Here is a 26,848-nt window from a genome sequence, read left to right as displayed (position 1 = left end):
AGTCCTGGTCATGAAAAGGAGGATTTGAAAATCCCTGTTCAGGGAGAATTCCCAGACTGTAGCTTGGCAAACAGTGGCAACTGAATGAATTGTGGAATAAAATTCAGTCCTGTTCCCCCATCTGCCGGGGTCATGTTTTCCTGTCAGCCAGAAATTTTTTCTTCCTTTAACATTAAACTTTAATTCCTTATGGCATTGGGATCTTTTTCTACATATATTTTTATTACAAATTACATACCTCAGATTCTTTTTGAAAGTAGAAATAATAATAGGCACCGTTTAGTAACTGCTAGAAATTGTGCTCTGTGAGCGTTATCCTTGCACTAGGCAAGGACTATTATTATTCTGTCCCTTTTACCAGTGAGGGAGCTGGAGCCCAGAGAGGTACAGTGAGTAGCCCAAGCTCACACAGAGCAGGTGGCAGAGCCAGAATTTGAACCCAGGTCTTCCCAGACTGCACAGCCCGTGTCCCTAAGCTGGTTCTATGAAACAGCCCCACAGTGCTCTCCATCCCATCCCTAAGTCAGAGGCCTATAGTCAGAGTGGCTCCGGGTTCCCAGCGATCTCCGCGGCGGCCCAAACGCCCCAGCAGTGGGATTTTCCCTCTCTGCTGTTGTTAGTCTGTAAACTCCAAGGGACCGGGATGGGACTTCCTCACATCGCGCCCAGTCCCTCGTCAGCCGGGGCCAGGCCTACTGAGTCTCAGGGGGCGGTTTGCACCCTCCTCTGTCCCGCAGGCATCGCCGTGTGCATCGGGATGGCCAGCACCTTCGCCTACGCCAACTCCACGCTCCGAGAACAGGTCTCTCTGAAGGTGAGTCCCCTGGCGAGGTGGTCCGCTGTGGCTGCTGTCACAAAGGACTGCGAACTTTGTGGCTTAGAACAACACGAATTTAGCGTCTCACATTCTGTAGATCAGAAGTCTGAAGTGGGTCCCTCTAGCCTAAGGTCCAGGTGTCCACAGGCCTGCGTTCCTTCTGGAGGACTTAGAGGAGAAGCTTTCCTTGCCTTTTCCAGGCTCCAGCGGTCATCCACATTCTTTGGCTCATGGCCCCTTCCTCCTCCTTTGAGCCAGCAACGTTGCGTCTCTGTGAGCATCCCCCCACAGTCACATCTCCCTCTGACTCTGCCATTCTGTCTCCCTGTTCCACTTTTAAGGACCCTTGTGATCGCACTGGGCCCACCTGGACAATCCGGGAGACTCGCCCCGTCTCAGGGTCTGCTGATTACAACCTTCCCTCCACCTGCAGCCTGAATGCCCCTTTGCGCTGTAACCTAACACATTCCCAGTGTGCAGGGATGAGGACGGGGCCGTCTTTGGGAGGCCCTTCTTCTGCCTGCCGCCCCTGGGCAGATCCTGGATTACCATCCTTCTCCCACACCCTTCCAACAGCAGCATCTGTCACCCACATGCCCCCGGCCCAGACCCTTACCCTCCTCGCATTCAACCAGTTCACTTTCTTCCAACCCACCCTCACGGTGAAGGCCATCCCACTGGCGCTGCTGAGTGGACACCCCATCGTCTCGAATGCCCTCTAACATCCGCCGAGCATCAACTGTGCCCTGCACAGGGCTGGCCCATCGCACAGCTCGTCTTGCACATCCGTCCCAGCAGCCTGGGAGGGAGGCAAAATTACTCTGATCTCGTTTTCCCAGTGAAGAAACAGCGGCTTAGAGACACTCAGTGTCTTGCCTAAGGTCACACTGCCTGTGCAAGTGATGGCATCAGGAAATGAAGCCAGGCATTGCACCCACAGGCTGTGCTCGCTCCAGGCTCAAATCCCAGCTCCTCCATCCACCAGCCAGCCCTTGGACAGGTTCCCTTGGTGATCTCAGCCTCAGGTGCCGCCTCTGGAAAAGGAACTGCTCACTCCAGCTTCCTACACTGTTGAGAGGATTAAAGGAGACAGCGCCTAGAGATGTGCCACACAGTGCCTGGCGTATAGAAACGTCTAAGTGAGCTATTTTAATAAACCTGTGCTTTCTCCTGCACACGTGATCCCGTAACAGCCACCACCCTCTTACCCTTCTTTGGGGTCATGTTTCCCAAAAGCACCTGGGCCTCCACAAGGCACGAAAGGCAGCTCAGTCTCCATTTGACATAAGAGCACGTTGAGGTCCAGAGTTGGGCATGGAGCCAGAGGTTCTTCTTGACCCTCAGTCTCCTCTTCTTCACGCAAACCCCTTTCTGCTGCTATTAGAACAGTAGGTTGGTCAACACCATAGTGGGTGGCTTTGGGGGCTGGCTGTTTCCCAAATGTGGTTGCATCCAAATGGTGCCTTGACTTGAATTTTAGGGGGCAAGAGGATGCCCATACCCCTGGACAGGCTTCCTGGGGTCCTTGGACCCTATGAAGTCACCAGTGACGTTTTGCTTCTCTGTGCATATTTTCTGTGAAGGAGAGTCTGTGTGATGCTTAGCAGGTTTAGAAATCTCAACTTACTACTAGAGAACTACCCCTGTGTCCCCCAGAGTCTGGCTTCTCAGGGCGTTGCTAATTCCCCCTTTAGTTTGGATTTATGGAGTATTAAACTGGAATCCATTATTTATTGGGGTAACAAGTGCTGCCAAGTGGATTAATCACACTGATAAGAGCAGTTGGTTGGCTGGAGGTGGTTGCCAGGGTCGTTAACCTTGACCGCTCCTGAAATAATGGGTGGATGGAGATGCATTTATTCTGTCTGCTCTGTGGAAACATACATCGTAACAGTGCGTGGGGCACTGAGCCGCGTCTGGAGACGGTGGAGCATTTACCGAAACCGCAGGGAAAGTTACACTGGGAAAGTTATGACCTCATCTCTTCCAGCAATGCAGCCGCCCTGGTCCAGGAAAAGACGAGCCGTTGAGAATCAGCAGCTCGGGGGTCTGTGTGTGTCTCCCTGGGTCCACAGGCGGGAACACGCCTGCTCCGCGTCTCCTCCAGAAATTTCCCAGGATTGCTCTCAGGCCGAGAAGCTACTGGGAAACAGCAAACGGAGAAGGTTTTCCAGCTTGTCTTCCTGGGGACTAAACAGAAATGAGGCTGAACAAAGAGAAAAGAGGCCGGATGGTGGATGGCTTTGATGGCCTTGCAGACGACTTTGAATTTAATCCTGTAAATGTGGCCTTCCATTGAGCGATCAGTCCAGGGCAGTTGCCCAGAGGGCTGTGCTAGAAAAAGGAAGAACAGAAGTTTCCCACCTGTAGATCCTGAATCTACTGCCGGGTTGTAAAGTCTTGAATAATAGGTCCTACCATTTAGCAAACGTGAAATACGAGCCTGTCCCAGACCGAATGTTTTACATTTATAGATTTTACTTAATCCTTAACAAAATCCCCCTTTTCAAATGAGGGCACTGAGACTTAAAACATGTGCCCTTGAGGAAGAGTTACTTCTCTGTGCCTCAGTTCCTAACAGTAAATGTGGACTGACGTTGAATACATGCCAGGCTCTATTCTAAGCGTTTCATGCACAGTAATGCTCATGACTCCATAAGACAGATATAATATATACCCATTTTACTGATGAAGAAAAGGAAATGCAAAGAGTTTATTCACTTGCCCGGGGTTGGACAGCCCCCAGGTTGCAGACCAAGTACTTGAACCCAGGCCGTCCAGCTCCAGAATCTATACGGCAAACCACAGTGCTCTCCTGCCTTTCTGGATAGTTCTCCAAGCGAGTTTCGACATTTCTGTCACCTTCTCTGTGACCACCCCTTGGATTCCAGTGGGATGGAAAGATGCCAACGTGCTTCCTTTCACCATTAGCCCTGCTTCTTCCAAATCTTTGAAAAAGGGAAAAGTTGCCACTTGTCAGAGAACATTCTGGAATGTTCTCCCATGTGCACCTTTGGCATTGCAGCAGCCCCACAGATCTCTTGCTTTGTCTCCAGGAGAAGAGGTCGGTGCTGGTCATCTTGTGGATCTTGGCCTTCCTGGCGGGGAACACCCTCTATGTGCTGTACACATTCAGTTCCCAGCAGCTGTACAACAGGTGAGCTGGGGAGTCTGCCCCCAATGGGCAAGTGGGGGGTGTGTTTTTGGGTTTTGGACACAACCCCTTCACGTGACAGCAATGCAGCAGTTCTATGTCACATTGTAACTTTCAGATTCCACCCTGTTGTTATAGACACACATGGTAGAGCAGAGCTTTCTAGTAGAAATATAAGGCAAGGCCGCATGTGTAATTTTACATTTTCTAGTAGCCACCTAGTGGATGGTGGGGGAGGGCTGGCCGGGGAAGACCTCTAGGACAGAGGTGAAACTGGAGCCAAGCTTTCAGATCATGCATATCTGTTTTGACAATGGACTCTGAGGAGTGAGCAGATGCACCACTTTCTGCGGCACCCCGTAAAAGCACTTTGGGGAGTTAGTTTTAAGGCATCAACGTGTATTTCACACACCACATTAGTTGTCTGACCCAGAATGTCAAGGTCCTGGTGGAGGATCTAGGAGGTGGGGTTTCCCAGAACCCTGGATGAATTTCCAGCTTGTGTCATCCTCTGGGCGTGATCGCACTTATAGGCTCAGACCTCTGCGCCCCCATCAAACTAGGGCTCAGTCAAACTGGCAGCACAGAAAGAGAGAGAGTGGCTTAGGGGAAAAGCAACAGAGCTGAGCCTCCTTCCTTACTGATGTCGATCGTCTGGAGTGTGTTTGTAAGTGATACCAACAGCCATTATCTTTTTTTGTCCTCCCAGTGCCCCAGCAGGGTATTGCTGTCCCCATTTCACAGGTGCGGACACTGAGGCTAAATGAAGCCCTTTCTAATGAGTCTTGGTCCCAGGAGGTAACTCTTAACAGCGAGCTTGGCTCTCCCCAGGATTTGAAGTCTGATGACAACATCAGAGTGTTTCTTAGTCCTGCCACTTGCCAGCTTTGTGCCCTTTGGCAAATAATGGAGCTGCCTTTAGCCTCCTCTAGTTTCCATCTCCCTGAAACTGGGACCAAATTAGTTCTTGGTTTATCCACCTGGACAGGCTAGTTATTAGGAAGGCCAAATGTTATCATACATGCAAAGTGCCAGGTAAACTCTGAGACGTTGGATATATCATAATCGTATCATAACTAATACTATTCTTTTATGGTGAATTACTGTATCTATTGGTGGCTGTGCCTAATGAGTAAAACTGACAATAAAATATATCAGTTCGTTAAACTTCACAGCATCCAGTAGAAATAAGTTGACTTAGTGATCAAACGGTGGAAAACCACTTTGGCACCACCTCATCTCCAAAAGCAAAAACAGGAAGAAACACCAGGATGTGAACTAAAACCCAGACAGGTGAATATAATACCACCTGGTATCTCTGAGATAAAACTGGAAGGCAGGGGCCGGCCCAGTGGCATAGTGGTTAAGTTCTTGTGCTCTGCTTCAGTAGCCTGGGGTTTGCAGGTTCACATCCTGGGCTCAGACCTACATACTATTCATCAAGCCACACTGTGGCGGCATCCCACATAAAATAGAGGAAGATTGGCACAGATGTTAGCTCAGGGCCAATCTTCCTCACCAAAAAAGAAAAGAAGAAGGTGGCAGCTCTTCATTTTATTGCGATCAGAGAGGCGTAATAGAGGAGCAAAGTGTGGAAGTCAACGAACTAGCCTGGAATATCCCCAGAGAAGGACAAGAGCAGAACCAAGGAAGGGAGCTCAGAGTTGCCAGCCTCTCCTTGTATTAAAACATGAATGGCCACTCAAGCTTGGAGGCGAGGAATCCTGTGGAGACGGGGCTGGGATGTGGAAGGACAGTGAAGGTATTGTGAGAGATTGCCAAAATAGATTGTTCTCATTGATTTGCCCTACTCTAGCTCTTTAGAGATTTTTATTATAAATAGAAATAGATTTTTAAAAATACAAGTTACAAAGTAGACCAGTTCATCCCTAGGATGCTACAATCAGGGTCCCCCACTGGCACGTTCTCTGCCAGCCCAGCAGAGTGTGTCGGAAGCATTCAGAAGCATCCGCTCTGGGCTGTGACTGTTTCCTGCTTTCCAGGGGACAGATAGGACTCCACCTGGCCTTTGCTCAGAGCCTCTGATCCGGGGGGAGGAAAGAGAGGGGCCCAGCACAGATCAGGTGCTGGTTGCAATCCTGGCGCCCCGTTCTAGCTGAGACTCCATGGCCCGGTGACTCCCGCCTTAGCGCCCCAGTTTCCCCAGCTCAAAAGGGGATGGACCATGGTACCTATTTCGTAGAGTCTTTGGGAAGACAGAATGAGTCAACAGCTGGAAAGCCTGTAGAGTAGGGCCAGCACGATGTAAAGAGCCAGGAGATTTTAACTGCCGTCATTGCGTCGCTGAACGACCAGCATATGTTCTGAGAGATGTGTTGTTAGGCGATTTCTTCACTGTGCGAACATGATAGAGTAGTTGCACAAACCTAGATGGCACAGCCTACTACACACCAAGGCCGTGTGGTACTAATCTCATGGGACCACCGTCATACATGTGGCCCGTCATTGACCAAAATGTTATGTGGTGCCTGACTGTACTGTTATTATTACAAATAACATCACCAACCTCAGAGGTGGTGGACGGCAGTGCTACTCAAAGTGTGGTCCACAGACGGGTGCCAGTTTGAGAACTGCTTGTTGTGTGTCTCCCGCGAGGTAAGTACAGAAGTTGAGCATGAGGTTGACTCACCTGGTCAGGGGAGAGTAGAATGGGTCGACGCACTCCGAGTCATGAGCACAGATACAGCTCGGATGGCTGGGTGCGAATCCAGCACTGCCCCTTATATTTGGAGGAGCTCGTGCTGGTTACTTGACCTTTCTGTGCTGCAGTTTCCTCATCTGCAGAATGGGGCGATAACAGTGCCTGCCTCATCGAGTCACTGTTGTCATTGTCCCTGCCACGTGGCAGAGTCTGTAGTGTGTCTATTGTCAAATCCCACCAGTAGCACTACGAGGGAGGGAACGATGCCCATTTTATTGATGAGAACACTGAGGCTTACAGAGATAGCGTTATTTGCCCAGCGTCCAGTAAACGGAGAAACCTGGATTCAAATTCAAGTGTGTCTGATACTAATCCCCATATGTTTATCATGCAGTGTGACCTTGACCCACTTACTTCATGTCTCCAGCCTCAGCGCCCCATTTATAAAGTGGGGATAAGCAGCACTCTCTGTGCAGGGCAATGAGATACAGCAAGCTTAGCACAGTGTCTGGCATGTCAATATGCCTCCTCCCTTCTCTCCCTCCCTCCTTTGTAGTATTGCCCACCCTTCCTTCCTTCCTTCTTTCCTTCCTCCCTCCCTCCCTCCCTCCTTCCCTCCCTTCTTCCCTCCCTTCCTTCTTTCCTTCCTTCCTTCCTTCTGCTTCCTCTTGTGAAGCCTGTTGTAAACCCATAAAACTGGAGGGGACCTTAATGATGCTCCAGGCCAATCTAGTCTTTTAATCCTCAGGGGAACTGAGGCTCAGAGAGGTTAAGATACCCACCTGAGGTCACACAGCAAGTTAGTAGCAGATTCAGGAACAGGACACAGATGTCTGACTCCCAGTTCAGTGCTCTTTCTGCAGGTAATTCTTACAAGGCTCCCCGAGTGAGTAGGTCGCTGCCAGGGGCCAGTGATCCTAAGACAGCATCCTGACTCTGAGCCCTCCCCGCAGCCTCATATTCCTGAAGCCCAACCTGGACACGCTGGACTTCTTCGACCTGCTGTGGATCGTGGGGATTGCAGACTTCGTCCTGAAGTACATCACCATTGCCCTCAAGTGCCTCATCGTGGCCCTGCCCAAGATCATCCTGGCCGTCAAGTCCAAGGTAGGCGTGGGCCGCAGCCGCCCGGTCACCCCCATCATGCCGATCGTGCAGGGGATTCTGGGAGCGCCTTCTGGAGCAGGAGAGTGGGCGCGGGCAGAGCTGAGGTCAGCGTGTCACGTAGACAGAGCCCGAGCTAGTAGATGCTGTTGCCCACCTCTTCTAGTTCCATGAAGCTGAGCACGGTTCTCTGCTGTCACCACCTCCTGTCACCTCTCTGCTCTTTAAGTGCATTTCCTGAGTGCCATTGTTGAGAGCTGCCCTTGAGGCAGTTTTCATCCAAACGTCTCCTGAGAGAGGGAAAAAGCATGTTGGCTTGGCCTGAGTCCTGCTTCTCCCAGGGAGGATGGCTCTCGTAGGTTTTGACTCTTTGTGGCTCCGGGAGCACATTTTGGAAAGGGTGCTGAGGCGCAGGAAGAAAGAGTTCCGTGATCACTTAGTGATGTCTGCCGTGGACGCAGGAAGGGAGTAGTGGCCGTCGTGCTTCGCGTGAACTGTGGGGAAGGCCTGCAGGCAGGTGTTGGGATGAGGAGGTCTTGGGGGATGCCCACTGTCATGCAGAGGCCTAAGCAGGGCTAGGCCCAGACAGCACCTTTAGTGCATAATTATTGCCACTGCCTCTGCAGGAAGACCCAGAGCAGGGAATCCAGACAGAGGCAGGCAGCCTGCAGAACCTCGGAAGACTCCTGCTTTGCATTCTATGAAAACAGCCGTCTTTTCAACTTCACAAGCCCAGCATTTGTCCCAGGCAGTGGCTGACAGAAGAACAGGTCGGAATTGTCCCTCTATCTGGAGTGACAGCTGACTAAACCCGTTGGCCAGGCATGCAGGAAAAACACACTCCTGGGTTTCTTTTTCACTCACACACTCAATACTTCTGACACACCTGACCCCGATGTGTGCGTTTTCCTGCACACCATCAAGCAATGCTGACACCAACCGGGTGTCCTGCAGTGGAACTCAGTTCCGACTACGGGAGGCAGTGTCGGATCCCACAGGTTAAGGGCTCCGTCCTGCGAGACTGCCCCCTCCTCACTAAAGACACCAGTCACAAGTCCGGGTTGTCCCCTGTGCTTCTGAGTGACTGGTTATGATGAGGGTTCCAATGACCCCCTCCTTGGGCTCAGTCATTTGCTAGAACAGCTCACAGAACTCAGGAAAACACTCTCATTGACCAGTTTATTATATAATGAAAGCTATGACAAAGGACACAGAGGAAGAGCCAGAGGAAGAGGTACACAGGGCGAGTCTGGAAGAGTCCTGAGCACAGGAGCTTCTGCCCCATTGAGTTGGCGTGCGCCACCCTCCCAGCATGTGGATATTCGTCAACCCACAAGCTCTCTGAACCCCATGCTGTTAGGACTTTCATGGAGGCTTCATCACGTAGGCCTGATCAAGCATTAACTCCACTGACAGCCCCGCTCCCCTCTCAGGAGTGAAGGAGGTGGGGCTGATCCTGGCTTGGTCTGTCTGGTGACCGGTCCCCATCCGGGAGCCACCTCATTAGAACAAAAGATGCTCCAGGAAATTCCAAGGGATTTAGGAGTTGGGTGTCAGATGCTCCCATCACCCAGGAAATTACAAAGGTCTTAGGAGCACGGTGTCAGGAACTGGGATCAGAGACTCCCGTTAGAACGAAAGATGCCCCCAGCACCCCTGTTTACAAGGGGAGCTAGGAGCCCATGTCACGAACTGGGGGCAGACACCAACGTAGGCCTTTCTTCTTATTTCACACCAGGGTCACCTGAGTCCAACTCTGTCCCCCCATACCTCACCTTCGCTCCCTGCCACACCATGTGATTTATCTAATGAGCCAAAATCCTAGGCTGTTGAGGTTTTCTTAGAGGAAACCACAGCTCTAGAGCCCAGAGGCGATGGCAGGAAATCTAAAATGGCATGAAGACAAAAAAAGAGACAGAAGAAAAGCAAGAGAGGAAACAATAGGTTTAAAAAAGTCTTGAGAGGGCCTGGCCCACTGGTGTAGTGGTTAAGTTCATGTGCTCCACTTTGGTGGCCTGGGGTTTGCGGGTTTGGATCCTGGGTGCAGGCCTGCACACTGCTCGTCAAGCCATGCTGCTGCAGCATCCTACATAAAATAGAGGAAGATTGGCACAGATGTTAGCTCAGGGCCAATCTTCCTCACCAAAAGAAAAGCATAAGTCCTGAGATACCCTCACTTTCCCTCCCCTACCCAAGACCATAATAACCATTACCATTTGCCCGTGGAACTCATGCCACGTACCAGGTAGACACCAGGTGGGCACCAGGGACTTGACACTGGGAAGGCACATGGCCCAATAGTTACACACATGGACTTTGGCATCAGACCTGTCTATGTTCAGGTCTCAGCTGTACCCCTAGCTGTGTGACTTTGGGCAGATGACAAACCCTCTCTGAGTCTCAGTTTCCTCATCTGTCAACTGATGACAATAAGTACTAACCTCATAAGAACTGTTGCTGGTGGGAAATAGAAAATGCTTTGCTCCGTGCCCAGCACATAGTAAGTGCTCCAGGTATGATTCGAAATACTTCTAAGTATTACTTAGTCTTATGGCTGCCAGCTCCATACCGACCAGCTGTGTGACCTTGGATAAGTTACTTAGCCTCTCTCTGCCTCAGTTTGCTTGTCTGTAAAATGGGGATAATTGTTGTGCTGGATGTCTTCCTCTTGCCCCTCCAGATACGCTCTCCCCCTTTCTCAGTCTGCTCTCTGCCCTGGAGGCTGACCTGGGTGACCTGTGGCCCCTGGCTTCCAGTTGGGTTCAGCCAATGAGAGGCCTGAAAGGAGAGAGGGGCAGAGGTATTTATTCCCCTGGTAAATTAGTCTCCTGTGGCGGCTATAACAAATTGCCACATTTAAGCCACATTAGCGGCTTAAAGCAACATAAGTTTATCATCTTCCAGTTCTGGAGGTCAGAAGTCCAGAATGGGTTTCACTGGGCTCCGGTCAAGGTGTCGGCAGGACCGCGTCCCTTCCTTCATCTTCCAAGACAGCCACGGCAGGCCGAGGCCTTCTCTCCTTGCCCTCCCTGACCGTGCTGCGTCCTCATGTCTCCTTCTCTGACTCTGACCCGCCTGCCTCCATCTTCTCAGGACCCTGTGATGACACTGACCTCGCCCTGATAATCCAGGACATTGTCCCCGTCTCCAGACCCTTCACGTAATCACCTGTCTAGGCCCTCTGCCATGGCAGGTAACAAATTCACAACATTTGGGGATGAGGATGTGGACATCTTGGGGGTTATTCTACCAGCCACACCTGGTCTCCTCCCTCCTGGGTACCACGAGTCGGCATTAACTCGGTGAACCCACGCCACAACGCCAGGAAGCTGGTGCAGTTGTTCCTGCCGTCCCCTTTCACAGACGCGGAAAATAAATCTGAAGGCACAGATCCCATCACGGGCAGCCCTCTGCAGACAGCTTTCTGTCTGGTAACTGCCCCCGCCCCACCTTCCGGGCCGGGGTGACAACAGCGTCTGCCCATGGGGAGTTTTACCGCCCCTCGTTGCTTTCCCTGGACCCTCCCTGACCTTTGTGAAGAGCAGGCATATTAGACTCTTTCCAACCCAATTAATACATGGTTGAAAGATTTAAACAGACATTTCACCAAAGAAGTTATACTAATGGCCACTGAGTACGTGGAAAGATGCTCAACATCATTTAGAGAAATGAAAATTATCACCATAATTAGACACCACCACACCTCAATTCCAACGGCTAAAATTAAAAAGCCTGACCATACCAAGGGTTGGCAAAGACGTGGAAGAACTGAAGCTCTCGTATGCTGCTGGTGGGCATGTAAGACGGTACCTCCACTTGGGAAGACACTTTGGTGATTTCTTAAAAGGTGAAGCATACACTCACCAGACAGTCCAACCGTCCTACCCCTAGCTGTTTACCTGAGAGGAATGATGGCGTATGTGCATATAAAGACTTTTGCATGAATGTCCGTACAGCTTTATTTGTAATAGCCATAAACCAGAGTCAGCCAAATTCAGTGATGGGTGAATTGATAAATTGCAGTATATCCAACAATGAAATAGGACCCAACAATATAAAGGAATGAACTGTTGACACAAACAACTTAAATGAATCTCAAAGTAATTAATAATTATGCACAGAGAAGGAGACCGTAACCAAAAGGAGTATACTGTATGCTTCCATTTATACAAAGCTCTAGAAAATGCAAACTAGCCTGTGGTGCCAGAAAGCAGATCAGCGGTTGCCTGAAGGGGACCAGACGGAGGGACTCCCAAGGGGCACGAGGACGCTTGGGGGTAAGCAGTGCCTTGGCTGTCTTGCCTCTGCGATGGTTTCACAGGTGTAGACATAGAAGAGACTTCTCAAATGGCACGCTTTACGAGGAGTCCCTCTGCCACGTCTGCGCAGGCTTCAGCCCGGGCTGCTGTGGTCAGGACGTGACTCCAGCTGCTCGCTCTTGGGGCCTCCGCTCCAAAGTCCCTTCTAGATCCGCAGAACCTTCTCCTTCATAGCAGTTGTGACATTTTATGATTACCTAGTGTGTGATTATTAGATTCACTTCTGTCTCCCCACCCTACTGGAAGTCTGTTTTGTCCACCAGTGTGTCTGCAAGACCTAGCAGTGTCGGGCACAGAGTAGGGCTCTGGAATCAGGTGAGTGAGTGCCATGGCAGAGAAACTGGAGTGAGAATCCATCCCCGCCCTGTGCCTTCTGGTTGATTATCTACAGACAGAACTAAGACAGGAAATCTTTCAGTATCCACTGAGGGCAGGAGACGTGATTGCAGGCCTCTGAGGAAACTAGTTCAGCATTGAATGCCTGGAATAATAATAGCTTGCAATTATTGAGCACCAACTGTGTACCTGAGACTCTGGACTTCGTGTCTGACTTGCCTGACTTGGCTCGTGCTGTTCATCTGAGGGAGGTGCTGTTTCTCTGATTGACAGATGAGCACATGGAAGGTTCAGAGGGCTGGCAGCATCTCAGAGTCGCGTGGCTGTTACCTGGTAGCACTGGGACTCCAGCCCCGGGCTTCACAGCTTCAGGGCCCAAGTTCTGCCCCCAAGTGGGTGTGGGAGAAAGATATGGGAAGCAGGCAGTCAAGGGTTACGCATCACCTAGAACATTCTGCTTTCTGCTAGATTCTTTCCCACATCCTGACTCCTTTAAGGCTCTCAACACCCCTGCGAGATAGAATTTATCATCACCTCTTTCTAGATGAAAAAATGAGTTTTAGTTTCCGGTGGCTGCTGTAACAAGTTACCCCAAACTGGGTAGATTCACACAGAAATTTATCCTCTCACAGTTCTGGAGGCCAGAAGTCTGAAATCAGTATCACTGGGCTGAAACCAGGGTGCCAGCCGGGCAGCACTGCCTCCGGATGTTAGGGGAGGACCCGCTCCCTGCCTCCTGTGGCCCTGGCTTGCGGCCGCATCACTCTGGTCTCTGCCTCCGTGGTCACACAGCCTTCCCTTCTGTGTGTGAAGTCTCCCTCTGCTTCTGTCCTGTAAGGACCCGTGTGATTGCATTTAAGGCCCAGCTGAACAATCCAGGGTACTCTGCCCACGCGAGAGCCTTAACTCAATCCGGTCTTCAAACACCCTTTTTCCAGAAAGGCCACATTCACAGCTTCCAGGGGTTAAGACCTGGTACCTTTGGGTGGCCGTCATTTCACTTGTTATACTGAGGCTGAGAGAAGGGTGAGAAAATGTGTCCATAATCACCCAGCGGGTCAGTTGTGGAACCAGAATAAGAATCCACATCTTCCAGCTCCCAAGGCCATGGCCACTTCAAGAGGGCGTCTGCCAGGCGCTGAAGGGACCAGGTGCTGGACCTCCTGGGCCATTCCTGACCCTGCCACTTTCCAGCCACAGGGCCTTGAGTAGGTCACTTAATGTCCCTGAACAGGTTTCTTCCTGTAGACGATCGAGATGTTACCAAAACCCGGGTTGAGATGCTGCAAAGATAAACAGATGTGGTGGAGCTGGCTGAAATGAGGGCCAGGTCGGCCGTGGCCTGGAGAGGAGGCAGCTGAGGCTTTGCTGCCCTTCACCACTGCTCGCACCTGCCTGTGCAGCATCCTTACTCTTTCCTCTCCCTCCGTCCCGTTCACCCCCCACTCTGTTCTCAGTGCTTCAGCCACACCCCACTTCTTTACACACATTGACGAGTTCCATGCTGACGTGTGGGAGATGCTCTTCCTATCCCATTTTCCAGATGAGAAAACTGAGGCCCTGAGACACTGAGTAACTAACCCAGAGAGGGCTGTGTGCTGCCCTGTCTCCTACCACTGCTACCACCCCTGCTCCTTCGGCAGATCACAGCCCCTTAGAAACCTTTCCAGCCCCTTTAAGATGGGGATGGGGCCCCTCCTAAGGGCTCTCCCAGCACCCTGTACTCCCCTCGCTCCAGCACTCACTGCCCTGACTGTAATTGCTTGTTTAATTGTCTGCCTTCTCTGCTCAAGTCTAACCTCTGTGACAGCAGGAAATGAATGCGTCTAGCTTGTTTGTTGATGGATCACCAGAATCTCATATGCACCCAGAAGTGTTCGTTGTATGTATGTATATATGTTTGAATGGATATATAGGTAGATGGGTGAATTGGATGACTGGATGGGAAGGTTAGTGGATATGTGGATACGTGGGTAGGCAAATGATTGGGCAGGTGGGTGGATGGGTGAATATTTCGATGGATGGGTGGATATTTCAATGGAGGGATGGACAGACAGATAGGTGGGTAGATGGGTGGGTGAGTGGATGAGTCAATAGTCTAACCAGCTATACGAACTCTCACCATCTCCTCTTGTAGCAGCAATGGGAGCTTAGACTCCATTCTCAGTTCAGCTCAGTCCTCTTGTATTTGGTAGGTGTCCAAACATCTCTATCACGAAGACACAGAAATCTGCCAGGCAAAGTAGTACTCACTTCTCTGTGCTAGAAAGGACCAAGTACAGAGCCTCAAAGAGGCAGCCAAACTAATAAATATAGCCAGACATTGATGAGCAAGTACCAGGAGCCAGGCAGTGTGTTAAGCAATGCCATTTGTTCAGAAATAGTTGCTGAATGCCAGCTCTGTGCCAGGCACTGTGCTAGGCACTGGGGATCTGCCAGTGAACAAGGGAGACGAGAATGCACGTACTCGTGGAGTTTGGTTTGTAGTCTGCTGAAGACATGGTCTGGTTTCATCTTAACAATCCTGGGAGGGTGGATGCTGGTGATGTCTCTTTTCACAGAGTGGAAACTCAGTTAAGTAACTTGCCAAAGATTGCAAACCTTGTGGTAACAACCCTGATGGCAAGAGGAGCCGCTGATGTGGACTCAGCCGTTCCCGTGGGCCAGGCGCTGCTCTAACTCATTTCCTTCTGACAAGGGCAAGTGCTGTGGTTTTTTTTTGTTAAGGTAAAATTCACGTAACATAAAATTAACCAGTAATCATTTTAAGGTATACAATTCAGTGGCGTTTAGTACATTCACAGGGTTGTGCAACCATCACCTCTGTCTAGTTCCAAGATATTTTCATCACCCCAAAGGGAAACCCCATACCTCTTCGCAGTCCCCCTCCCCCAGCCTCTGGCAACCACTGACCTGCTTTCTGTCTCTGTGGATTTGCCTATTCTGGACATTTCATTTAAATGGACTCAGACAATAGTAACCTTTTGTGTCTGGCTTCTTTCACTGAGCATAATGTTTCTAAGGTTCGTCCACATTGTAGCATGAGTCAGTGCTTCACTCCTTTTTCTGGGTGAGTAATATTCCATTGTGTGGATAGACCACCATTTGTTTATCCATCTAGCCATGGATGAACATTTGGGTTGTTTCCACTTTTTGGCTGTTGTGAATAGTGCTGCTGTGAACATCTCTGTACAAGTATCTGTTGGAACACAGTTATTCTGGGTAAATACCTAGAGTGGAATTGCTGGGTTATTCTGTGTTTAACTTTTTGAGGAACTGCCCGCCTGTTTTCTACAGCAGCCACAGCATTCTACATTCCAAGCAGGTGCTGTTTTCTCTCTGATTTCCAGAGGAGAAAGCAAAGGCAGTGAGAGGTTAATGAAGTAGCCTAAGACCCCACAGCTTGTAAGTGGCTGAGCGGGGATTCGAACTCAGGCACTCCAACTCCAGAACCCCTGCTCTGAGTTCCTAGACCACACTCCTTCCCATGTAAGTTCCCTGCCGACTCGATTGAGGAGCAAAGTCCCCATACACCTTCTGTATAAAATTCCCCAAGTTCAGGCCACCACGGCTGCCTCACTTCCCGCCCCTTCAGATGGGCACTGCTGGGCAAGGGGGCGGGGATGGGACCCGGCACCCCTTCCCCACACCGCCAAGGCATGGGCGACAGTTATTAATGCCTCCCTGGCAACTGTCCAGCTCCCTTTTTCTGATTATTATTATTTTATTCGGCGAGATTAATGTGCCAGGTCAGAGCGTAATCCAGCCTGTAAGAAGTGATGTGAATAGTCTCCTCAAGATAAATTGCAGGCCTGGAAGAGGTTCACAGCCTTTCCTTGCCTGTCGGGGTGTTCTCCGAGTCCTCATCAATCCTTGTCTGGGCAGAAGAAAAGGACGGGTCTTCATTTGCAGCTGGGGGGGAGGGGGGAAAAGAGCACATCTGTCAGGGACCCCTAATGGTACACAGCACAGATGCTCTTTCCTGCGCCTCCACGCCGTCCGCTGAGAGGGTGGGTGGCTTTTTAATATTATAGTCATTACACTGGAAGGGCTTTTGGTATTGGGGTTTGCTTGAGGGACCTGCAGTCCCTGATGTGTGAGGCTGGGGGAGCCACCAGTTCCCACATGCCTTCCGACACCAGAGGGTCTATCGGGAATCCTCTCACACCTGGGCTTCCCGGGAGTGCCCTGCTCATGGGCCAGCCAAGATGGGGATGGGGTGAAAAATGGCAGCCACTGATCTGCCACCTCAGCCCCAAACCATCATGCTGGCCAGGTGTCTAGAGCAGCCACTTGTCATTATAAACCCAGATAACTTATATAACCTGTATGTCTTGGCCCTCCCTGGTCTGGCTCCTCCCACCTTCTCCAACCTCATCACCCAAGATTCTCGCCCTTGTTCCCTCGTGGTCCCCCTGGTGCCTTCCTCCTCGGGCCCTTTGCACTTACTGTTCCCTCCTCCTGGGACAGTTTCCCCCCTATGTTGTTATCCCTGTCTCCTTCCATCATTCAACTCTTGCTCCAGTGTCACTCCTCTGAGACCCTGTCACCTCCCTGACCACCCTGTTGACCATGGCTGCCCCCAACCTGCATTATCACGCTGCCACTTTATTTCCTTCCTAGCGTGCACTAGGATCAGAAATGATCAGAGGGTTCTGTGTTTACTTTCTATCTCCCACGTTTCAAGCCACGTTTCAAGTGCTCCATAGCCACACATGGCTGGTGGCTAGCGTGTTGGGCAGCACAGATATAGAACATTTCTATCATTGGAGAACGTTCTCTTGGACAGCATTGTTCTAGAACATTCTTAGGACAGGGTTTATTCATCCTCCCAATAGTCTGGGTCGCAGGCAGCTGCCATTCTGCCCATTTCTCAGATGGATAAACATAAAAGCAGGCACTTTGAAGAACTCTCCCTTGGATCCCTAGTAAATAGACACAGCACCACAGAGTAGAAAGAACACTGGCCTTGAGTCAGCAAACCCGGGTTCAAATCCTGGCTCTTGGACTTACGACCTATGCAACCTTGGACACATGACCTCCCGTGACCTCCTGCTTTGGAGCCATCAGCTTCCTCATCTCTAAAATGGTCGTTTTTACCCTCTTAAGAAGGTTGAAGGCCAGGCGTCTAGTGGCTGGGTATTGCTAGGACCAGCTGTATCGGAGACAAGGACAGACTTAGCTGAGCTGTTCTCTCCAGAGCACGCGGCATTTGACCAACCTTCTGTCTTTTCCCTAAGAATAGGAAGGAGGAGACCTTTCTAGTCCAGAATCGTCTTAACCAACTTCCGGCTCAGCCTGCCCAGCCACAGCCCTGCACAGGAGGTTTCAGCAGGGCAAGGGTCCGTGAGCTCTCAGCCCCAGTGCAGGGGATGGGGGGAGGGCAGACAAAAGAAAGAAAGGTGGGTTTCCTTGACCTGAGAGCCAGGAGGATTCATGAGGCTTTTTGTGCCATTAAAATCCCTCTCTTTTCTGGGCCCTGAAGCCAGCACTCTTGCTCTCAGAGTGGTTTCCCATTGATTAGGTCGTCTTCCTTCCTGGAGGTCTCGCGGCCCCCCTCGCTCCCTCCACTCCGAGCAGGCATCTGTCTAGGCCAGGGCAGGTCTGGGTATCCCAGGCCTCAGCTGCGGCCCCCGCAGCACACCACTCTGTGTACAAGGTGCTGAACTCCTTGAAGAGCAGCTTCCCGCACAGCGGGGCTGGGAGCAGGTCAAGCAGTGGTTCCCAGCGAGGGGGACGTTTGGCAATTTCTGGAGACATTTCTGTTTCTCACAACTAAGAGCGGTTGCTACTGGTATTTAGCAGACTGAGGCCAGGGATGCTGTTCAACATCCTACAACACCCAGGACAGCCTCCGAAACCAAGAGTTATCCGGCCCCAAATGTCAATAGTGCCAGGGGTGAGAGACCTTGGCGGAGGTTTGTTTTAGGGTCAGCTCCCCTACTGTGTTGGGCTGAATTGTGCCCCTCCCAAAAGTTATATGTATATACCTATATTTTCAATTGCCCCCTAACAAATTACCACCAACTTACAGCTTGAAGAACACCCAGTTATTAGTTCCCGTTCTGTGGGTCAGAAGCCAGGCGGGCTTGACTATGTCCTCTGTGTAGGGTCTCACAGGGTCAAAATCAAAGCGTCAGCCAGAGTGGGCTCCTGTCTGGAGGTTCTGGAGAAGAAACTCCTTCCAGGCTCACGCAGGTTGTTGGCAGAGTTCAGTTCCATGTGGTTGTAGGACTGAGGCCCCCATCGTCTTGCCGGCTGTGGACGGAGGATCATGTCCAGCTTCCAGAGACCACGCTCTGCTCCTTTCACGTGGCCTCCTCCATCTTCAAGGCGGAAATGGCGTGCGGAACCCCCCTCCTGCCTCACATCTGTCTGACTTCTCCTTCTGCTTTTAAAGGGCTCGGGCTTAGACCCACTCAGATAATCTCTCTGTTGATGAACTCAAAATCAACTGATTAGTAACCTTAATTACATCTGCAGAGTCCCTTTTGTCATGTCACATAACACAATCCAGGTGAGCTCTCTCATCATATCGCGGTCTTGGGGATTCCGGTGGGAAATCTTGGGGTGCACAGCACACTGCCTCAGAAGGTGTTTTGAGGATTCAATTGCACGCCTCATAATACGTAATATATAAAAGTTAGCCTTTTTTTCCAACAGCTGGATTTTTGTATCGTGGGAACTGTTTAAATTTATTAAGGATTTTTTTAAGGGATTCTTCTAAGGATCTTTGGGACAGCTGTGACTTGTTTAGCCCCTTTTGACACATTGATTCTGTGTTTCTCCAGGACTCAGCTTAGATGCCCCCCCATCCCCTTAAGGCAATGTTAGATCCGCTTGTTTATTTTCCTATGGCCCCTCCTCCCAGCGCTTCCCACATTGCTCCGTAATTAACCGGAACATTGTCTCCTCCACTGTTCCCACGGCAGATGCATATCAGTCTCATTCACTGATGCAGCCCACCTCTTAAAAAAGTCCTTACAGTGACCCTGTGAGGGGGATGGCCAGGTTTGCCTAATAAACCCATTTTACAGATAAACCTGAGGCTCAGGGAGGCTAAACAGCTTGTCAGAGGGTCACTGGGCTTGTAGGTGGTAAAGCTAGGACCCAAACCCAGCTCTTGTGCCTTAAGACGTAACCATCAGACCATCAGCTAATATTTCTCAGGTTTCCTTCCTGTTTATGTGTCCACTGTGCAGAGTACTTTATTTGCATCATTTCCTTTGGTCCTGTCAACAATACTGTGAGATAGGTACTGTCATGATTCCCATTTTACAGGTGAGGAAACTAAGAGTCAGAGTCACCCAAGAAAGTCCCCCCGCTGGTGAGCAGGAAGCCAGGGTGGGAGCCGAGCGGGTGCTCTGTCCGCAGCTGGGACTGAAGATGTTGGTCCTTGTCTCATCGTCAGGTTTTGCTGGAACAGAACAGAAAGCCTGCAACAAATATGCTGAGCGTTAGCGATATTAATATTACCTAATGTTGGTGTGCTGTGTGCTCTTAAAACAACTCACCTCCCTGTCTGTCATTGCCAGGAAGACTCTAGAGCACATAAGCAAGAGAGACGAGCAAGAAATTGTCTTGTCCTGGAGGCACCGTGGGGTCACGGAAAGAGCACACGTTCTGAAATGAAACTTAGGTTCAGATTCCGAGGCCGCCCCCTTCTGCCTCTGAGGGTTAACCTCACGGAGCCTCAGTGTCCTCATCTTTCAAATGGGCTCGTCAGGACTTAGCTCATAACCCTGCTGTGAGGATTAATTAAGATAACACAGGTCAAGTGCTGCCTCGTTACGTATTGTTATTCTAAAGAAGAGAGAGAGCATTCACAGTTATCTGTTTATAGTTTAAAGTGAGCAAGAAAGTCAGAATCTAACCAAACTCCAATGGAACACAAAACCATTGACTAAGCTTTGATTCTGGGGCCTTAGGGAGATGTTAATAGGCCTTTTATGCAAAGGTGTGCCATGGTCAGATAACTTTGGGAAATGCTTTAAACATTATCCCCACTTGCTCATTAACATGGTAAAGGCTCTGAGGAGTCCTGCAGCCAAGAAACTCATTTCACTTTGTTTTCCCTGACATTTTCCCCCACTTATTAACCGTGGAACACCTTTATTGAGGAGCACAGTGTACTGCAGAATCTAGCTCAGGGGTGGTAAACTACTGCCTGTGGACCCAGTGCTTGTTTTTGTAAATAAAGTTTTATCGGAACATAGCCATGCTCCTTCATTTATGTATTGTCTGTGGCTGCTTTCAGGCTGTAATGGCAGAGTTGAGTAGTGGCAACAGAGTCTCTATGATGCACAAAACCTAAAATATTTACTGTCTGGCCCTTTAAGAAAAATTTTGCTAACCTTGGTCAGGAGTTTGAATCCATTCACATTCGTAAATCCTTCTCATCTGGCCTTTGCAGGAAAGCTTTGTCTGAGGAGGGACTCAGTATTCTGAGCAGACAGACACTTTGGGAAATAGAAAACCTCAAGGGGTGAAATATGGCCAGTGTCTCTGCTGGAAACCAACAGAAGTGAGTGTGGCCAAGCGTCAGTTTTGAGGACTTGACCATTTGAAATCACCAGGCTAATTTGAGTTTTACCCCAAGACAACAGGTGATCACACTCAACCCTAGGGTTTGTTCTCTCATCTCTGCTTGAAGTTTGTAGCCCAGGTGCCCACTAATCCCTAGAGAAGTGCTGAAGCCAGTGATGGCAAACAGCACAGGAGCTGCCATTTACCAGCCTGTGCCCGTGTCAGGCATCACTAATCAATCATGGCTCTGCTTCACCCAGATTCAGCTTTCTCCGTGCGCCATCCAGACAGCCTCTGCCAGTCGATGTCGGCACGTAAGATGAAGCCTAAGCCTTTGCCTTCAGTTCTTACTTGTAAAGAAAATGGAACATTCTGGCCTCTGCAGAGCTCTATGGCTCTCAGCTGATTGGATGAGGCTCACCCAGATTATCAAGGATAATCTCCCTTATTTAAAGTCAACTGAGTGGGGTTATGACTCACACCTAGATTGGCGTTTGATTGCATAACTGGATACTGTAACCTCAACTGAAACATAACACTAACCATCGCAATCCCCCAGTAAACAAGATGCCCACGGTGGGGCTAAGGCTGATGCTGTATTGTGTCTGGGGAGCATCCATGAGCTCCAGTTTATTGGAATTTTTTAAATAAAAGATGGTTGTTGAGTGTGATCAAAAGTCATTCTATATTTCTCCTTAGAACTGTCAGTATGAAGAACGGCCTTATTAGATTTCCTGTTGCACCTTGCATTCTCAGAACGAAACCCTCCTGATGGTGATGGAGCATCCTTTTGACTGGCTTCTGGGTTCTGTGTGCTCCTGTTTTACTTAGGATTTTTGCATCCGCTGTCGTCAGTGTTCCTCTCCCTTTGTAGGTGACTTCCCAGAAATTGCTCCTGTCACTTTCACTTCCATCTCCTTGCCCACCACTCAGTCACAGTCACTGCATGGGGAGCTGGGGAGCATCTTCATATAGCTGGGTGCCAGTGGACTTAAGCCAAAGTCAGGACTTTATTTTGAAGGAAGAAGGGGAGAATGGACCAGCAGGCCCCGTCCCAGCTTATAGATGACTATAGACTATATACAGACTATAGCTTATAGTACCTGGCTTATAGAGGAAAGATTCGAGGCCCAGCAAGGTGTGTTCATTCACCCAAGGTCACACAGCAAGTCTGTGACACAGATATAACTCGATGATTGGTCTTCCAGATGCCAAGTGAGATGCCCTGAGGACCAACCATAATAATATTAAAAATATTATATGGTAGTATAATAGAGTCGTAACAAATAGCTAATGTGCCCATTACTGTTCTAAATGCTTCACAGACATGAACTAATCCTTACACAGCCCTCTGAGGTAGATACTCTTATTATCCCCACTTTGCAGATAAGGAAACTGAGGCACAGAGAGGGTAAGTGACTTGCCAAGGGCACACAGCTGGGAAGTGGCAGGGCTGGGATTTGAACTCGGGCAGTCTAGTTCCAGAACCTCCTGCTCTGAACCATTACGGAGTCCTCTCTGCCCATCTCTCTCCACCCCCGCCCTCCTGACTCCGTTACCCCAACTCAGATGGCAGCAGCAGCTACTCTCTGTGCTAGGAACAGTGGGAGCGTCTCCCCACCAATCCAGGCACCGCACGCCCTCACCTCCCAGCCCCTCTGGTCCACAACCTCCTCCCTCTGTCCCAGGGGCCCCGCACATCATTTTTTGTTGTTGTTTTGTTTTGTTTTTTTCCCTTCACTCTGTTCCCTGGGAGACATTCAAAGGCTACATTCTGCCCCCAAGGGACGCAGCAGGGCCAGAGCCAGGGCCTGAGCAGAGAGGCCCCCTGGGACGTCCGGAACCCCAGCCTCCACTGGGGGGGGGGGGGGTTGGGGGAGAGGCCTTTGCGTTATTTATTTATTTATCCAGTCAGTCCTGCTCGCCTCCACACCCCTCAAGCTGTTGTTCCCCACTGGGGAAGATGAAAAACGGCTTCAGACAATGGAGGACAAGGCTCGCCACATGGCCCCCGCAGTTTAATTTCCTTTAATTCATTTTATATTGAACCGAATGATACTGTTTGTTTTTAATGGCAAACCCTCAGCACGGAGGAGGGGCGGCCGGGCCTCCTCCTGGGGAAATTAGGAACACAGCTGCTATTTAAACTCTCCCTCTGGCCCCCTCCCCCAGCCCTGGGCCTTTGGAAATCACTTTTCACGTTGAAAGATGATACCTTTCACGGCTCAGATGCTGGCAGTGGATAGCCCTGGCCTGCCTCCACCCCGGCTGCAGCCAGCCCCTCTTAGGGTGGCTGCCCCATCCCAAGGCCCACCCTCCTCTGGGAATAGCTGGATACACAGGAACGTGCCTGTTGTGGGTGCCCCTGCTCCACTGCCCATCGCTGGTCAGCCTGGGCAGGCACCTGGCTCCAGCAGGAGCCATCCCCTGCCCTCTCCCAGGAGCCGAGGGACGGACACAGAGCTGGGGTGCATTCCTTCGGTCCGCACCTGGGAGCAGCATCGAGGGCCAGTCTACATTTTAGTCAGGTCCCCAGGTGATTCACCCGTACGGAGAAGCGCACGTCAGGAGGAGAGGTCCTTCTGGACCCGCTGTGATGTGGCCTGGTGGTACCGCACTCCTTTGTGATGTGGCCTGGTGGTCCAGTGCTCTTTTGAAGCCTGAGATAACCCAGAATCCTTCCAAAGCAAGGTCCCTCGGGGCTTAGGTGGGCCAGTGTCAGTTTCAGTTCCTTGCAAGCCAAGAGAACTTGAATGCACACACCGGCCCCCTGACAGAGGCTGGAGGGATTGGCAAAGCTTTGGCCTGCTTATGGCTTTGGGAGGGGCCAAACCCCAATAATTAATGTGCAGTTTGAACATTCCAGAGGCCCCTGCAATCCCTCACAGTCTGGGCTACACCCCTGCCCTCTCGTTCACAGACTGATAGACCCAGAAAGATCTTACTCTGTAGATGAGAAAACCAAGGCCCAGAAGTTACTGGTTCCAGGTCACGTGATTTATCCCGTCATATAGTCATTCTGAACGTATTTCTTGGACATCGACAGAGTGCCAGACCCCATGCTATGCATGGGCGCGACCCAGACCCAGAACTTTCAAGCTCAAAGCTCACAGTCCGATGGGGCGGCAGACAGGGAAGCAGTAAGCCCAAGGCCCTCTTGGGAAAAGGGAGAAAGAGCACCTAACCCAGCCCCCAGCAGTCTTCCCAGATAAGGGGGCCTCGGGACTGCGTTTAAAGGATGGGTGGGAGTTAGCCAGGCAAAGCCAAGCCCAAAAGGCATGCCAGGGAGAGGAGACAGCCAGAGCCATAGCACAGAGGTGGGAAACAGTTTGGCATGCGCATTTTTCCAGAGAACTGTTGAGCATCTCCTCCCACTGGACTCTAAGCTCCAGGAGGGCAAGGATGACAGCAGCCAAGCCCGTGCTTAGGCATGGGGACACACAGAAGGTATGCAGTGACTCTGGAAGGAACAGAGGAGTGCGTGTACATGGCTGGTGTGAATTTGCATACAGGGCAAGGCAGGGAGGTGCCCCCACGCCCCGCCCCGCGCTGCCCATCCCCCCCAGTCCTTGGTTCTCAGGCCCCCCCTGCCCTGCCTCTCCAAGCCCCATCATGGGTATGTGGCGGCCACCCCTTCTCTGGGTTGTGCGGGCCCTCATTAGCCAGCTAAGTGGGGATTATTTTGCTCTTCTCCAGCTAAATGGTTAGGGAGGCAGCCAGGCTCCCTGAGGTGGCCTCCGAGGCATCCACATCGCCTCCTCCCTTCCAGGGGGCCCTGGAGTGGCGCAGGGTTTTCTGTAGTTGGCTTACACTGCTGCGGGCGGGGCTGTCCTGCTCTCGTATTTTCCCCAGAAGTTCCCTAGGGGGAAGAAGGGGGCTTGGAACTGAGATTTGGCTCAAGGGAGCCCTGCAGCTTAGACTTCTCAACTTTCAGCCTGTCAAAGGGTTCCAGAGTCACCTGGAAAGAGTTTGCTCTGGGGGGCAGGCGGATCCCAGTTGGAACCCTCCTCCTGCCATTTCCGTCCATGTCGCCTCTGCCCAGTCACCTTCCCGCTCCGCTCCGGGCCTCAGTTTCCTCATCTGTAAAAAAGGAGGTGACGCTGTTTACTTCTAAGGGTTTTAGGGGAGATTTGAGGTGAGCTAGAAAAGACATTGAGACAACACAGTAGAAGTGCCTTCAGCAGTTCCTGACACGTCCTCCCTCATGACCCTCACGGGGCAGGACTCTGCTGGAGGTCGGAGGTAAAGCCTGGCCCTGCTGCTCCGCGGCTGAGAGCCCTCCAAGCCTCGGCAGATTTCTGGCTCTTCCTCAAGACCCAGAAGGGCCAAGGTCAGACCTCAAATGGGCCAGAGAAGGATAGAGATGTCCCACTTCCTAATTACCTACGCGTGCCCAGCCCTGGCCGGGTCTGAGCGGCTGGGTTTGAAGCTGGCTTTGCCACCAGCTGTGTATCCTCGGGTAAGCGAGTTCACAGCTTCGGGCTCCCATGGCCACATCTGTGTCTGAGACTCACAGATCGTATTACCCAGCTCAAGGAGGAGCAAATGAGGTCCTGGATCTGGAAGGCCTAGCAGAGTTTTCCGTGCCTGCTGACTCTTTGCTGTGAGGATAAGACCTTGCCTGCCTTCAAGGGGCTGATGGAAAGGTCGAGGAGAGACACACAAAAGAACAAGGAGAGGACCCCTGGAACAGAGACGTATCCTGCGGTCCCTGGCCCATCGCAGCCCCATGACACTCCGTGCTGAGGGACAGCAGAAAGAAGGCGCAGGGCAGCCCCATGGCAGAGGCGAGGAGGGGCGCGTCTCTGTTCCCTCGTGGGCCAGACCAGTTGCTGCAGGCCCCTGGGCTTGGTATCACCTAGAGCAGCCTTGTCCCCACACTAGGGAAGGGGCGGGGTTCCTGCAGCCTGACTTCTGTGTCCAGGGCGCTGCCTATTGGGAGAGGAGCAGCCATCATCCCCTGGTTTCCACGCAGTGCTGTAATCTTGAAGCCACTAGAGGTGAAGGAGTCTTTGAGCACCTGCCTGGCCCTCGCCTCTCTTTCCTGCATGACATCCATCCGTCCCTTGCCAGATGTTTTGAACTTCTCTCGGTCACCAACCCCCCCGCCGCCAGTCATGCTCGTGTTCCGTCACCTCCAGGCCTTTGCAGTGGCTGTTCTCTCTTCTGGGAACACTCTCCCTGGCCCCCAGCCCCATGTGGCTGACCCCTAATCGCCCCCAGGTCTCTGTTTACACTTCAGCTCCCCTGGGAAAGCCTGGACCTAACCCTGGCCCCAGTTGGGGCTGAACGACTTGCCTTTGCGCTGCCTGCCACGGCCCCAGGGTCATTTCTGTTTTGCTTGCCTAGTGTGATGGGGTGGTTGCTGGCTCGTCTCCCTCGCTAGACTTCAAGCTTGGCAAGCGCTGAACCAGGTCTCTCGTGTGTTTCCTTTTATCCTGAGCACAGTACAGAGCACACTGTAGGTACTCAAAACACATCGGCTGAACTAGGGAACTCCTTGAGAGTGTTGCAAAGGCCTGTTTTCTCCGGAGCAGGCTGTGGGCAGTCAGTGAGAGGGCCTACACACAGGCAGGTTCCATTGCAGCTGCTCCCCTTGTTCGCCATGGGACCTTGGGTGGGTCCATAGGCTTCTCTAAGCCTCAGTTTCCTCATCTGTAGAACGGGGATAGTAATCATACCGATGTGGAAGTTAATCAGGATCGTGCCTGTGTGTGAAGGCTTCCAGTCACTGCGGCTCCGTAAGTGGTTGCCGTGATGATTTATTCTCCAGTGAAAAAGCGAAGTCAGCAGAGGAGAGGCGGCCCTGGAAGGCAGGACACTAGCCCTCGCTCTCGTCCTTCCCTAGGAGTAAATGATGATAATATTGTCATTGCAGCATTGCAGAGCGATCACAGCGCACAGACTGCATGCCAAGAACTGGCCTAGAC

The 26,848-nt window shown here is 51.2% G+C and overlaps 1 protein-coding gene across 9 annotated transcripts in view; it reads left to right on the top strand.

The window, feature by feature from the left end:
* The window catches only part of RNFT2 (ring finger protein, transmembrane 2), a 71,848-nt gene that overhangs the window by 8,754 nt on the left and 36,246 nt on the right, over positions 1–26,848 (top strand). For all 9 annotated transcript variants that reach the window (XM_070275406.1, XM_070275407.1, XM_070275408.1 and 6 more), the window contains 3 exons: positions 738–814; positions 3,874–3,974; positions 7,587–7,740. In XM_070275406.1, the coding sequence (XP_070131507.1) occupies positions 738–814; positions 3,874–3,974; positions 7,587–7,740 (332 nt within the window). The remainder of the gene's footprint in view (positions 1–737; positions 815–3,873; positions 3,975–7,586; positions 7,741–26,848) is intronic.

Source organism: Equus caballus, chromosome 8, assembly GCF_041296265.1.
Source record: "Equus caballus isolate H_3958 breed thoroughbred chromosome 8, TB-T2T, whole genome shotgun sequence".
Lineage (NCBI taxonomy): Eukaryota > Metazoa > Chordata > Mammalia > Perissodactyla > Equidae > Equus > Equus caballus.
This window is presented reverse-complemented; position numbering and strand designations above follow the sequence as displayed.